Source organism: Festucalex cinctus, chromosome 1 (assembly GCF_051991245.1).
Source record: "Festucalex cinctus isolate MCC-2025b chromosome 1, RoL_Fcin_1.0, whole genome shotgun sequence".
In the NCBI taxonomy this organism is placed as follows: domain Eukaryota; kingdom Metazoa; phylum Chordata; class Actinopteri; order Syngnathiformes; family Syngnathidae; genus Festucalex; species Festucalex cinctus.
Window position 1 is genome coordinate 47917114 of NC_135411.1, and position 15416 is coordinate 47932529.

Consider the following 15416-nt stretch of genomic DNA (forward strand, 5'->3'; position numbering starts at 1 on the left):
GCCACCTGGTGGTTAAGTGTGTGAAAATAATTACAGATTAAAACATTATTACTTTTAAATCTACAATATGGATCCAATTTTAGAAGCGTAAACATGCGATTGTTCTTACAAAACTTAATGAAAAACATGGTTGCAGTGACCAGCACAGGAAAAACTGTTTTTTTTTTTTTTTTTGGGGGGGGGGGGACATTTCAGACTAATGATGAAGGCCATCTCTCATTTAAAGGCTCCCTGCAACCCAAAATGTTCAAGAACCGCTCAATAGGTGTGTACTTGAGATGTATTAACCCTTAGCCTATATTGTGTTTGGGTCAAAATTGACCTGTTTTCAAGTTTGGGTATGTAAAAAGTACGTTTTGTTTTATTTTTTTAGTGGATGTGGACACAACTATTTTAATGCAACAAAAATAATTGTCACCATTTTAGTAAATTCTTAATTGAGATTTGTGGTGTTAGGGGCCAAATAATAAGACCCAGCAGAGAATACTGGATTTTTAGAAGCTGTGGGTTGCTCTGTGGCTCAAATATGACATTTATAAACAAGGTTTGAGGGAGATATTGGTTGCATTCTGTTGTCACATATCAGTCAATATGAACAAGAGGTATCCTGTTCATGAGGCACTGGATCATGTCTTTGGTCATGACAGGTCTGAAGACAGAAAGGAAAGCTAAGCTAAGGGGGATGTGTCTGAGGATGAGGTTCAGTATGACCATGAAGACGATGAGGAGGACCCAGATGTCAAAGATGCTGAACGAGTCAAGTCGAGTCAAGTCAAGCAGAGGTGCACATACATGGGACTGTTGCATCATGTTGGGGTGGACATATTCTGTAATGAAGCAAAAATTTGTGATGTTATAATGTAATCTCTGGTTCATATTGTTTAAATAAATACTATACGTACAGGAATTGTAGATTATGTTTAAAATTGCAAGGACAGGTAAGGGTGAGGATCGTAAAATGCACACATGACTACGACAATGATTGTCACACCATAAAACACACCGTCATCTTTTCCCTCTGCACTCAAAAGATGTGGCTATCTATTACAACTAGCGATGTCCCGATCCGATCACTTGATCGGAAATCGGGCCCGATCACGTTGTTGCTGCCTCGATCGGAATCGGACGTTGTCTCCCAATCAGGACTCAGATAAATGTATGAGGTTATTTTTATAACTTTTTTTTAATTTTTATTATTAAATCTGGAGTTACGATGTGGCATAAAGTGAGACTTAATTTTGCCGCACAGCTAAGTGGCATGGCTTTGCCATTGCCTGAATGCCGTCAAGCGCACATAACAAGGAAATAGCTGATTGATAATACTGTAATTGCTGGACTATAAGGCGCACCTGATTTTATATATATATATATATATATATATATATATATATATATATATATATATATATATAGAGAGAGAGAGAGAGAGAGAGAGAGAGAGAGAGAGAGAGATATAGAGAGAGAGAGAGAGAGAGAATTAATGAGTATAAATGTATACGTATTTGCACGCAAACGCACATATACACTTTAAAAAAAAAAGAGAGAGAGCAATGATGACTCGAATCGGTAAGACTACCGAATGAACAATTCTGAGCTCTAGGGGGAAAAAAAAAATTCGATATTGCTCATTAACTTTATATACGCAGTTAACATTTGCCTTTACAGCTTGCATTGTACCTAAAAAATAAAAACCAGCAGCGTCTTTGAAGTTAATTGCCTTCAATTAATGCAAAAAATAGCTCAACAGTGATTGGACACTGTGTCTTGCTAAGATAAACGAAAGCAAGGAAGAATATCAACATTTATTTACTTCTAAACTTAACATGGCACGTGTTGATTTTGACGCGTTACGAATCCTTGGCTTTCGGGTCGCCGAACACTTTGATCCAGTAGTGCGGCTGTTATAAGTCCCATTAGATAAATCAAAATAAATTTCTTCGTAAAAAACGTCCATGTTTCACCTCCTCCGAATTGTTTTCCCTCCAACGACTGTAAAATTGCCTCACCAATCACAATCGTCGACATTTCAGCCAATCCTGTAGCGTAACGGGGGGTAGGACCCCGAATGGATCTGGCAGGCCGAACACATATGGTACCGACAGCAGCATACACAGGACGCCCGTACACGTTTTACGGTTTTAGTCACGTGGTATTCCACATACAGTGGATTATGGTTTAAAAAAAATCTTCGTGAAACACCAGGCTGGCGAGGCTTGCAGGCTTTTGAGGAATACGCGGTCAAGATGATGGATGGATGGATGGATGGATGGATCCATCAATAATCTATATAATTTTTTTTCCACGTTGTACCGTGTTTTTACGAACGCGCACTATCGCACACGCACATACTGTAAAGTTATTTGTTCTCGTGTAGTAGCCGTAGTTGGCGAGCCAGGATGGCCGATCTTCTGCGCATGCGTGTCACCGATAGTGCCGTGGTCATCGATCGGGTCTTGACAAATGGTACAAAAGACTGGACGACGCCATTCTCGGCCACTGGATGAGGTGTACCACCCCGTAGTACAAAAGACTCTGATATCACCATGCATAAAGCGAAGTGCGAGGACACGGCAGTGTGCGAGGAGTCATCGCCAACAGACTCGCTGACACACCAAGGTAAGACAGAATTGCCTCATAAACACTTTGTATTTATATATTCGTTTAGGTCGATTCGCGGTCACAACATGGCTTTTACACCGCGCTAGCACTAAGCTGTTAGCGTAGCATGTTAGCTTAAGTTTGGCAAAGTCACCCATTCACCGCAACTCCGAGCCTATGTAATGTTGTGAAATCATTCCTAAATCAATTTAGTAAACTAAAAGTATTGTAGGCAGCTAATGCCGAAATAGCCCTGCTTTCAGTGACGAAATCGGAAAGCTTAGTGAAAAGTACACGTGGAAGGTAGGCATGCTATAGACCAGTGGTGGCGAGATCTGGACCTCGAGGGCCGCAGTCCTGCAGGTTTTATAGCTTTCCCTACTCGAAGTACAGCTGTTTCCAGTTAACAGGCTCGTTATCAAGCTTCTGCAGAGTTTGCAAATGAGCTGATCATGAAATCAGCTGTGTTGAAGAAGGGAAATATCCGCAGTTTGCCAACCCTGCTATAGACCCTTCCAGTGTGACGTCACGTTGAGGTGCGCACCTTGCGGTGGAGGGGAGGTGTCAATGCGAGTGAATTAGAAAACAATCAGTGTGACCAAGAAAATAGGTCAAACGGTTGATAAATCAGCGACCGATGCTATGGTGAACTTGTGCGCGGCCGACGGATGCTCTCGTGGCTCAAAAGGTGTGTTTCCATTACAGACGACATCACGCGTGCTCGTTCCTAGCTGCGCTTGCGCACTTCGAGTGTTTGTAGCATGTAGCTAGCTTCGTGTAGTGAACTTCGGATTCGGCCGTTCATCATTGTAGCTCCACCAAGCTGACCGCGTACTTTGAAAATAGCTGAGCCGTAAGAGGACATCTGTATGAAACGAGGCTGGCTGCAGAGACTGATGAAGATGATGAAGCTGAGCGCGCATGTTAGCAACATTTGAGAGGCGTTTTCTCCGGACGAGCACAAGAGCTGGTGGGATGGTCTTTCGCATGCGCAGTTTTTTTAAACATGACAAACAGATGTTTGGCTGGCACTTTTCGAGAAATTAATTGAATCCACCTTTAAGCCAAGGCTCTGTATGCAACGTGACTGAAACGTTTTAACTTGTTTGTCTCATCACCTAACAACATAACAGTTCTAGGGAAACTGAAACGTAAGAAAAATAATGACTCGAAATAGATTTTTTGCCGTGACCTTCGCCTCGATACCAGCGCTACTTTGCCGTGAATTGCACAAGAATAGCTTGGCAGGGGAGTTGACGGTCACGGTGAAATATCCACTGCCATAAAAATTACATGAATATGCATTCATTGCATGTTGAAAAGTTGGGGCTATGGCATGTAAAGACTTTTCAGAATACAATCCCAATGTACTTTTTAGGGGTGTCCCAATCCGATACTGATATCGGATCTGTATCCGATATCAGCCAAAGAACCAGTATCGGATTTTTTTTGTCCATGTCCAAAAATATCCGATATTTGCACACATATATAAACAGTCCGTTCTAACTTGATTTTCTATCCAGCAGCGTCTGCACCGAGCATGTAGCGCTCACGTGATCAAACAAACAAGCATGCATGTGAATTAGCTTTTAGCTAACCGAGGAAGAGAGAATGTCGACAGTGTGGGAGTATTTTTCATTGAAAAGGGAAAAAGACAGCGGACAGCAACATTTGTCAAAAGCAGAAGTTCCCCGTGGTAAAAAAGAAAGTGAGAAGTTTAATCTCACCAACCTCATTAAGCATTTGAAAAAGTATCACAAACGAGAAGATGAGGATTTTGAGAAGAGAACCGAGGCGAATAATCAGTCAACTCTCTCAGAATCATTTTCACACCGTAAAACTCCCACGGGACGGCAAAAAGGCTTCACGTAAGTATCACTGAAAAGATCGCTTAATTTATTGTGCTTGATGGCCAGCCTGTCAATCATTGGTACTGTCGGCTTTAAATGCAATTGAGCACCTCAAGCCTCGCTACGTTATTTCGAGCCGCCACTATTTCCTAGATAAAACTATACCGCGGATGCATGGTGACGTTCAAAGGTGTATAGCGGCTTATGTGGCAAATGCTAACGCTGTTAGCTTCACCACGGACATCTGGAGCTCAGAGCAACTTCATTTATCATAGAGGAGCATAGTATAGAAGCAAGCTGACGGGGCGGCATGCTGAAATGCTCATCTTCTTAAAAAAGAATCTCCACATTATGCTTGGTCTGCAGAAAGGGGAGTTGGAGGAATAGTGAAATTAATGTGTATTAATGTATGTGTGTATATATATATATATATATATATATATATATATATATATATATATATATATATATATATGTGTGTGTGTGTATGTATGCTACTACTACAACAACAACAACAGGGGGCGCTATTGAGTCATTTTTGTAAAAATAGCACAATCCATGATAAAATATTGCTCATTTTACCAGGCCAGATGTGTGTGCCAAGTTTCATGTGTTTCTGTGCCAGTTTAGGCCCTCAAAATTGGCGCTGTTTTCTTGGCGAACAGCGCTTAGCCACGCCCACAGCTATTCGCGAAAACTCGCAAACTTCGTGTTGTGACCTCATGAAGGCCGAAACCCTCTTCTGAGCAAATATGAGGTAGCTCCAGTTAACGTGTTTGGAGAAAAACGTTGAAGAAAATTCGGTGGCGCTATCAGTAAGATGAAATATAAGTTCGTAGATGTCTTAAGGGCTGGACTCTCATCAAATGTGTGAAATTTTGAGAAGATGGGACCATCTGGGTCAAGTTAAAACCGTCGTGCCAGGATAGAGGTTTTGTCACTTTTAAGACTATTATTACAAAATATGTCATGCTACTTTGATGTGTGATAAGGGTCCGTGTACTTTTCAGCCATTCGTTTTTCCTTCTGAAGCAAGGACATGGAAAACGGGAAACAAACCGATTTTCGTTTTTTTTTGTTTTGATTTATATGAACCGCGACCCTTGTGAGGAATAAGCGGTCAAGAAAATGGATGGATGGATGGATTTATATGAACAAATAACGGGAAACTAGTCGTCTCCCGTTTTTGTTGAAATAAAAATGAAAAACGGGAAACGAGCCTTATCCGATGTTCTATTATGTGTTTATTTAGCACAAATCGGGAAATAAAATGTGGCCATAAACCGTTTTTCGCAAGCTGGTTTCTCCTTGACCGGAAGCCGTTCATCTTTTGCAGCACGTCACAAGCTGCTGCTGCTGCAGTGGAAGGCTGCTGCCCCCTAGTGTCTATTTCGAGGCCTCTGACAGACAATGATCTGAGAGCCACCTTCGGACATTTCTCTCCGAAAGTCCTCTTATAGGGCCAAATTGGCTACGCAGATGTGTAGCGATTTCACTAGACGTCATGCCGTTATTTTTCATTTCCACTATCAAGTTGTGATAGCCATCTAAAGCCATGTTTGGAAGTCCCGAAGAATAGGCGCCAACAGGGACCTCGAAATAGACACTAGGGGGCAGCAAGCTGCTACTGCAGTAGCAGCAGTGACGTGCCGCAAAAGATGAACGGCTTCCGGGTCAAGGAGAAACCAGCTTGCGAAAAACGGTTAACGGCCACATTTCATTTCCCGATTTGTGCTAAATAAACACATAATAGAACATCGGATAAGGGCCCGTTTCCCGTTTTTCATTTTCATTTTTAATTCAATAAAAACGGGAGACGACTAGTTTACCATTATTTGTTCATATACATCAAAGCAAAAAACGGAAATTGGTTTGTTTCCCCTTTTCCGTGTCCTTGCTTCAGAAGGAAAAACGAATGGCCGGAAAGTACACGGATCGATAAGGTGTCATTTTTTTATATATTTTTTTTCTTTCAACCACTCAAAATGTTCATTGGCATCAGAACTATCCATATATATATATATATATATATATATATATATATATATATATATATATATATATATATATATATATATATATATATATATATATATATATATATATATATATATATATATATATGTATGTATGTATATATATGTATGTATGTATGTATATATATATATATATATATATGTATATATATATATATATGTATATATATATATGTTTATTTATTATTATTATTATTATTATTATTATTATTACAACCACTCCCTCCCTTTCACAGTGGCTCATTTTGGGGACGTACAACGAGCGTTACCATTGCAGCCATCCCACCAGGGAAGTGTCTTCTCTGCCTCCCACGGCCAAGCGAGACCAACAAACAGCACATGGCAACACGAAACATAAGTCAATAGCTCGCAATGCCTTTTTCTGCACAAAAATATAGGTGGCGCACGTGTATGCGCATCCACTAACACGCACGCGCGCCCACTAACGTGTACGCGCATCCACTGACATACTGGCACATGCACAATCAGTAACAAGCTCGCAGTCACAAGTCTCTCTGAGATTTTGCCTGTTGAAACAGTCCTGTGTTTGCAAAGAAAATCATTAATTGGCCTCTACTGCCACCTGGTGGATTAGGGGTGTGAACACTTTCGAATGACCACACACACACACCAACTGCCATCGAATGGATTCATGCAAAAATCACAGAAATTGCAATAAAATACATGCAGTGTCCAATCAGTCCAAAAATGTCACTTATAATGGACGTTAATGGTTACCTAGAATTGTAATTTCGAGTCACGTGTGATAAAATGAACTAACTCCCTAATGCAATGACTGAGAAATGTCGGCACAATCGCATTGTGAACTTCCCCCGGTTTTCGCGATCCGCGTCTTTTTTTTTTTTTGCATTTTATTTATTTATTTATTTATTGTTGCCCTTGACGTAAATCCCAGATTTGCATTCTACGTAACAAAAAGGCACAAGGGTAAGCAGCTTTTATTGCCACGAAAAATTATCGGACTCTGGGGCACCGTAGCGGCCACGTCCTTTGGTGAAAAGTTACAATATTCGGTGTGGGGCATGATCAACATCTTAAGGCGTTTCTGACCAATTTTGAACTGGATCCATTCAACGAGCTTGGCACAGTAGCTAAAAACGTAAAGTATGACAAACATTGTCACCACTAGGTGGCGCTATATGTATAACTGAATTTTATTATATAGATGTTTTCAGGCCGTGACTATTAAGTTGCATGTGAAATTTTGAGATTTTTTGGAGCTTATACATGGGATTTTTTTGCAGCATTTTGTCTTTCTGGACAAATGAAATTTTAAAGGCAATTTTTGATGCCCCGCCCCTGTCATATAGTATTTGGAAAAGTCAAGAATGCCCAGTTGTTGTCTCAGGTCTTGAGAGGATACATGGCAAGTTTGAAGTCAATTGGATGAAAAATGTTTGCAAAGCGGGAAAAGGTATGACCACAGTGAATGTGCCAAAATTGGACGTTAAAAAATTCATAGCACACTTTCTGTACATTTTAGGAAATGGCTTCCACTGACTTTTTTTTGTGCCTCTCGTGGTGCTACACGTGCCTGCCAATTTTCGTAGCTCTAGGTCAAACGGGCCAGGATTTGTTTTTATTTTTCTACGCTGGGGGGCGCTATAGAGCCGCGTTGTTATGACAACTTCATAATATCAAATTTTTCACCAGGCCTGAAGAGAGTGCAAAGTTTGAGTTTTCGTAAATCCTTAGGTCCTCAAGAATGCGATCGTTTACGGAGAAGAAGAAGAATTCTTACAAAAACAAGAGGGACCTCTAAGCGATTGCTGCTCGGGCCCTAATTACCGTATTTTCCGCATTATAAGGTGCACCTTCAATGAATGACATATATTTTAAAACTTTTTCCATATACAAGGCGCTACAGTAGAGGCTGGGGTTACGTTATGCATCCATTAGATGGTGCTGCGATAAAGGGAATGTCTAGACAACAGTCAGATAGGTCAGTCAAACTTTATTAATAGATTACAAACCAGCTTTCTCACAACTCCACTCCCAAAATGAATAAACAGCTGTTTTATTATTTTCTCTGAGGTAAAGTATTAGTATTAGCTAGCGATCCAAGATGGCGGGATATTCTGCGCATGCGCGTCACCGATGGTGCAGGGTCACCGATAGTGTCCTGTTACGGCTCAATATTAATCCATATTCTCTTTTAAAAACACCCTGCTACATGTGTATCAAACTGCCGTGGCTCAGAGGTACAAAACTGAAATCACTTTGCGGCCCAAGATTGGACCGCGGCCCAATGGTTTAGAATCATTGGGCTAATAAACATGTTGGTTAATGATGTCCTAATAATTGAATATTTTCATACACTTCTACTACAATTCTAATTTTTGTGTTTCTGGGAAATGAAACTCGAGACCTCAAGGAAGTTTTTTTGGTGAAATCTTAAAATCGACATTTTTGACCTACTCTATTTAGTAACGTTGCTCTTGCAAGATGAATTCTCGTGATATTTGTGAGTTCGGAGAATACATCTTGTACCGCTCCCGTTGATTTCTGCCGGTTCCGACCAATCACAGAGTGACATCGTGTTTGGGGTGGGACATGCAAACTGTGACGAAACCAGGAAGCTGACGCCGGGGCTGACATACAAACCTAACATGGACGAATGGACGCTACAATTCTGTTCTTTACAGAATTACTCACTGTTTCTTTGTTGAATTTTTAACAGCGAGAGGCGCTTTGTGCATTTCTAGCTGGTAAGATGTTCGTGCTTTTCCCCACTTTGACATGAACAAAGATGGCATTTTCATCCGTGGCCGTGATTGGTTATAACAAACGTGTCCAATCGGCTCGAATTATTGTGCAGAATGTCCCGCCTTTCCCAAACAAATAACTGTGGAGAGTAGGGGTGTGAATTGCCTAGTACCTGACGATTCGATTCGTATCACGATTCACAGGTCACGATTCGATTCGATACCGATACGAATGGTCACGATTCGATACCGATTAATCCCGATACGAATTTATAAGTCGATTGTTGCGATTTTTTTCCATTCAAATTTAGAAAATACTATCAGTAAATTTGTACATGTACACTGTAAGATTTGTATGAATATATTTATCTAAAACTTGAGGCTTATAACCGTGAGCCACTGTACACAAACAGTTTGCAATCTGTTTCACATTTGAACAGCATTAAAATAAAAATCTTAAGGCTTAATGTGCCGTTCATATAACATTCTTCCATGCTCAAGGTGTGAATCCTAAAAAAAAAAAAAAAAAAAAAAAAAAAAAAAAAAAAATATCGATTCTGCCGATTATTGAATCGATTCGAGAATCGCGCGATGTAGTATCGCGATATATCGCCGAATCGATTTTTTTTAACACCCCTAGTGGAGAGGTACCAGATGGATATTGTGGAGAACTATCTTGAGTGAAGCACAATATCAATATTGCTATTGCCAGGTTATCTATTTATAGCAATTACGCAAATTATTACTTTCTGATTCTGACATGAGGCCCTTTTTGCCAATACGGGTCACATATACCGAGCTCCTCGAATTCCTTCTGGAATGGATTTGATTACACGTTGTTTTACGTCAGCGTATTAACGAGGCACAGCAGTTTCTGTTACGAAGCGAGGAAAATTTGACTTAACCAAACCAAATGTGTGTTTGTCTTCTTGTGTCCTGCAGATGGTGAAAAATATCTTCATCCTGAGCAACAGGATGTAAAGTCTCTTCATGTTAAAAAGGAGGAGGAAGACGAACATCCCAACATTAAAGAAGAGAACAAGCCCATTCACTTGAAAGAAGAGGAGGTTGGGGATGATGTCACAAAGTCACCACTGACCCCTTTAAAGAGTGAAGATGAGGGTAAGAGAGAGGAGGACAGAGGAGCGGAGCCTCCAAACAGCAGCTGCACTCCTCAACAGTTGAGGACAGAAGGTGATGCAGACCATTGGGGACCATCACAAGCACAAAGTGATGGCATAATGTCACATTCTCCTCATGATGATGGTGATGATGCTGATGCTGATGGTGAACACGGTGAAGGTGATAGGGCGTCTCACACTGACAACAGGTGGGAATGCTCTCAGTGTGGGAAAACATTTTGTTCAAAATATAGTTTGAAAATGCACACAAGAATTCACACTGGAGAAAAGCCTTTTGCTTGCTCATATTGTGACAAAAGATTCACTTATAAGTCAGGTTTAACAAGCCACACAAGAATCCACACTGATGAAAGGCCTTTTGCTTGCTCATGTTGTGACAAAAGATTCAAGAATAAGACACATTTAAAAAAACACACAACAACCCACACTGGAGAAAAGCCTTTTATCTGCTCAGAATGTGGCAAAAGATTCTCTATTAAGTCATATTTAACAGAACACACAAAAATCCATACTGGAGACAGGGAAAAAAAAAACACTGGAGAAAAGTCTTTTCCTTGCTCAGATTGTGGCAAATGCCTCTCTACTAGGTCCAGTTTCAGAAGACACACAAGAGGCCACCGTGGAGTAAAGCCTTTTGCCTGCTCATATTGTGACATTAGCTACAATGATAATAGCGGTTTAACAAGACACATAAGAGTCCACCGTGGAGAAAAGCCTTTTGCCTGCTCAGAATGTGGCAAAAGATTCACTGATAAGCGAGATTTAAAATCACACACAAGAACCCACAGTCGAGAAAAGCCTTTTGCCTGCTCAGAATGTGGCAAAAGATTCACTGATGAGAAAAGTTTAAAATCACACACAAAAACCCACAGTGGAGAAAAGCCTTTTGCCTGCTCACATTGTGGCAAATGCTTCTCTACCAAAAATCATTTAGCAGGACACACAAGAATCCACAGTGGAGAAAAGCCTTTTGCCTGCTCACATTGTGGCAAATGCTTCTGTGGCAAAAAAAATTTAGCAGCACACATGAGAATCCACAGGGGAGAAAAGCCTTTTGCCTGCTCATACTGTGGCAGAGGCTTCTACGAAAAGCACCTCTTAAAAACACACACAATGATTCACACTGGGGAAAAGCCTTTTACCTGCTCAGATTGTGGGAAAAGCTTCATTCATAAGCAACAATTACAAATGCACACAAGAACCCACACAGGAGAAAAACCTTTTGCTTGCTCACATTGTGGCCAAAGCTTCTCTAATAAGAAATATTTAACAACACACATAAGAATCCACAGTGGAGAAAAACCTTTTGCCTGCTCAGAATGTGGCAAAAGATTCGCCAATAACTCATATTTAACAACACATACAAGAACCCACACTGGAGAGAAACCTTTTTCCTGCTCAGATTGTGGCAAATGCTTTTCTCATAAGCAAAGTTTAGCAGCACACATCAGAACCCACACTGGAGAAAAGCCTTTTGCCTGCTTATATTGTGACAAATGCTTTTCTTATAAGCCAAGTTTAGCAATACACATAAGAACCCACACCAGAGAAAAACCTTTGGCTGCTCAGAATGTGGCCAAAGCTTCACTCGAAAGTCACATTGAACAAGACGCATAAGAAAACACACTGGAGAGAACTCAGTTTCCTGCTCAGATTGTGGCAAAAGCTTCTCTAGCAAGTCAACTTTGATAAGCCATACAAGAACACACATTGGGAAGAAGCCATTCAGTTGCGGTGATTGTGCTAAAAAGAGTGCTTGTGCTTGTAAAAGAGATGTTGAAAGAAATGAATGTGCTGATGCCATCCATAAAGTTTCCCCCCCAAAAAGTGAAGGAACTGACCTTTTGTAGTAAGTTATGAGTGATTTAAAAAAAAATAATAATTAAAAAAAAAAAAATATATATATATATATATATATATATATATATATATATAGATAGATAGATAGATAGATAGATAGATAATTTTGCAACAATCATTTAAAGACGCTAAGTCATTTTGTAGAAATGTTTTACATGGGTATAATTTGTGAATGATTTTTAAAAGATACTTCTTTCATGTTATTATGAATATAATAGTTTTGCCGGTAAAGGGTGTGCAACACATCTATCTGCACGTGTGAGTCAAGTAAAAAAATGTCAACCAAACAAATGGGCAGCCACTGAAATGTATTCTTAGGGTGGAGCCATCACACCGAGTATATCGTCACCAATTTTAAACTTCTAATGTTACTTGCACCGACCACCGCATCCTTTGAGAAAATATTCATCGAAGGGTGGTTGGTGTGGACCAAATAATAGACTTGCGCCAAATCCCGGCGGCAGGCAACTTGCAGCATTCATATTTATTGGTTTATATTTGTAAAAACAGGTGTTCATTCCGTCGTAGCGCGCAGACGTGCTGTAAATCTTAGTTCATCCATGAGGTCGATGGATGGGAAAATAAATTAGCACCAAACAACAATCTCTGGCGCTCATTTGAGAACCATGCCAACATTTTTATCTGCAGCCTGTGAAATTGAATATAATGGATGTTGAATAATTGGATCGTGATTATTTTGTGAAATTGAACTTGGGCTAAAATCTGCTTCAACCAATAGACTCAACCATGATCCTTTACATGCCAGCCATTTGCTTTAACCACTGCACTATTGTGGCCTTAGGAAAGTTTGTGACATAGGATGTAATTGTATTCAATATTGCAGTACAATAAACTCGTTGAAATTGCCAAATGCCATGTAAAATTAGTGCATTTTACCTTTGAATATATGGAATAACATTGAAAAAAAATAAAATAAAACGACATTGAGGGAAACAAGTTGAAGTCATATTTGTAAAGCATGAATTCAAGTATCTTGGTATTCATATTTGTAACTAAGAATGCTCAAGAACGTCAGTCAGCATCACAGTTTTTCAACAAAACTGGAAAAAGCAAAAATCATTTTGGATCAGTGGCTCGGCTCCAAAGGGATCTTTGGATACTGGCTAGAATGATCTTAAGCAAAGCTGAAGGGGTATCACAGTTTGTTTATCCTGCTCTCTTTTCATGTGCAAGACTAAAGATATCCGGTTAATATTTACAAACTTTGTGTGGAGGAATAAGCATTTTAAATAATTGCTGAATGTAGAACAGGTGTGAATTACCCTATAATGTAACAAGTTGCTGAAAATGCAATAAAATTTGGACTTGATCAAAAATGTAATAAAACCCAATAATGTAATTTAAAAAATCCTGACTGATATTGTAATAACATTTTTACTGAAAATGCAAAACCTAGTTAGCTTATTGTCTCATCTGAAACATTTAAAGTGTAGTTTATTGCATGTTTAAGGTCTTTTTGATTGTTACATTGAGTCTTTGCAGAAAACAAGAAAGGTAAAAATATTTTTGAAAAATGTATGTTGTTTATTTGACTTCTGTCCAAAATTTGACTATATTTACTTCAATGTAACATGTAATCTTTGTTTCTGATGATGTTATTGAGCAGGAATGTCTGTATACATTTTTGTTTGTTCTCATTTGTTGTTATTGAATTGTCAAAATGATTATCATGTCGATTAAAAACTGTATGGTGCTTGTCACTAGTTTGACAGGTTTTTTTGGGTTTTGTTTTTTTGTTTTTAATGTTCTACATTTACGTAAATGAAATGTGTAATCATTGTTTCTGATGATGTAATTGAGCTGGAATGTGTGTGAAAACATTTTTGTCGTCAGTTGTTTTATTGACAAATGTATTTTATTGAATTGGTAAAATGATTATCATGTCGATTAAAAACGGTTTGGTGCGTGTCACTAGATTGACAATTATTTTTTTTTAAATATTCTTTCATCTCATCCACACTCACATCCACTAGTGATTTGCGTTCAGGGCAGGCAAGGTATAACCTGGTTCACACGACAGGAGAATTGGCCCGATTTTAGCCCCGAATTTCACCCTCCCGACAATCGTAAGTACCGAGACGCAAGCGATAATCTTCACAGATAATCGCACATACAAATAAACGTGGTCTCCGGGTGGGACGCCAACCCGCGCCGCCAGCACCGAGCCGAGGGCAAGTGATGTCTCGCCAGTACCCATTTACAACCTTTTCTTTTTTATGCCGCTTTTTTGGCTGAAAACCAGGATCGACTCATGTTGACCACTCGGAAGCCACGTTTAATCTCGAGAGGTTTTGCGAGACTTCCCGTCACATTCTTGAATGAACTCGGCTCGTGTGGAGTGTGTTGATTGTGCAGTGTGGCCGCCCACCACGCACGGTACGTTCAAAACTGGAACTCCCGTGATTTTTTCTCTTCACGTGTGGTGTCTGTCAAAGATTGGAAATAGGCCGACAATTTTAAAATCTTGCCGTGTGAACCAGGCTTAAGGTAACCGCGGTCAGGCCAGCCTCCACTCCAAGACTAAAGCCTGATTCACACGGCAGGAGAATTTGCCCGATTTTAGCCCCGAATTTCCCCTCCCGACAATCGTAAGGACGCGCCGAGACGCAAGCGATAATCTTCACAGATAATCCTGCCGTGTGAATTGTCACCATACACGGCGCCTCCCGATATCGGCGCTCGGAAGGACCCCCGACTTGAAATCGGGCATATCCAACATGTTGGATTTTTTGGCCCGACTTTGCTCCACGCAGCAGATTGACAGTGACGTGCAACCAATCAGAAAGCGAGCCAGCGAGGAAGCCGGTGGGGAATCCAAAATCAAAACGGTCATGACGCAGCAGAAAGTCCGTGCTCGCGCTATTACACTCTTTTTATTTTTATTTTTAATTAGGGCCCGAGCAGCGACCGCTGCGAGGTCCCTATTGTTTTGTTTTTTAATTTAATTTTATTATTATTATTATTATTATTATTATTATCCGTAAACGATCGCATTTTTGATGACCTAAACATTTACGAAAACTCACCAAACTTTGCACACTCTTTGGGCCCGGCGAAAAATTTGATATTATGAAGTTGTCATAACAATGCGACTCTATAGCGCACGCTAGCGTAGAAAAATAAAAAATAAAATAAAAACTTCACTTTTTCCCAGATTCAATCTGTTTCCCGATATTTTCCCAA

At 39.9% G+C, this 15416-nt stretch overlaps 1 protein-coding gene across 1 annotated transcript; it reads left to right on the forward strand.

The window, feature by feature from the left end:
* The first annotated feature begins 2280 nt into the window (after positions 1 to 2280).
* Positions 2281 to 14147, forward strand: LOC144031735 (uncharacterized). Its single transcript, XM_077539139.1, has 2 exons — positions 2281 to 2616; positions 10153 to 14147. Exons 1-2 carry the CDS (start codon positions 2544 to 2546, stop codon positions 11967 to 11969), a joined length of 1890 nt encoding a protein of 629 aa, XP_077395265.1. The 5' UTR covers positions 2281 to 2543; the 3' UTR covers positions 11970 to 14147.
* The last annotated feature ends 1269 nt before the right edge of the window (positions 14148 to 15416 follow it).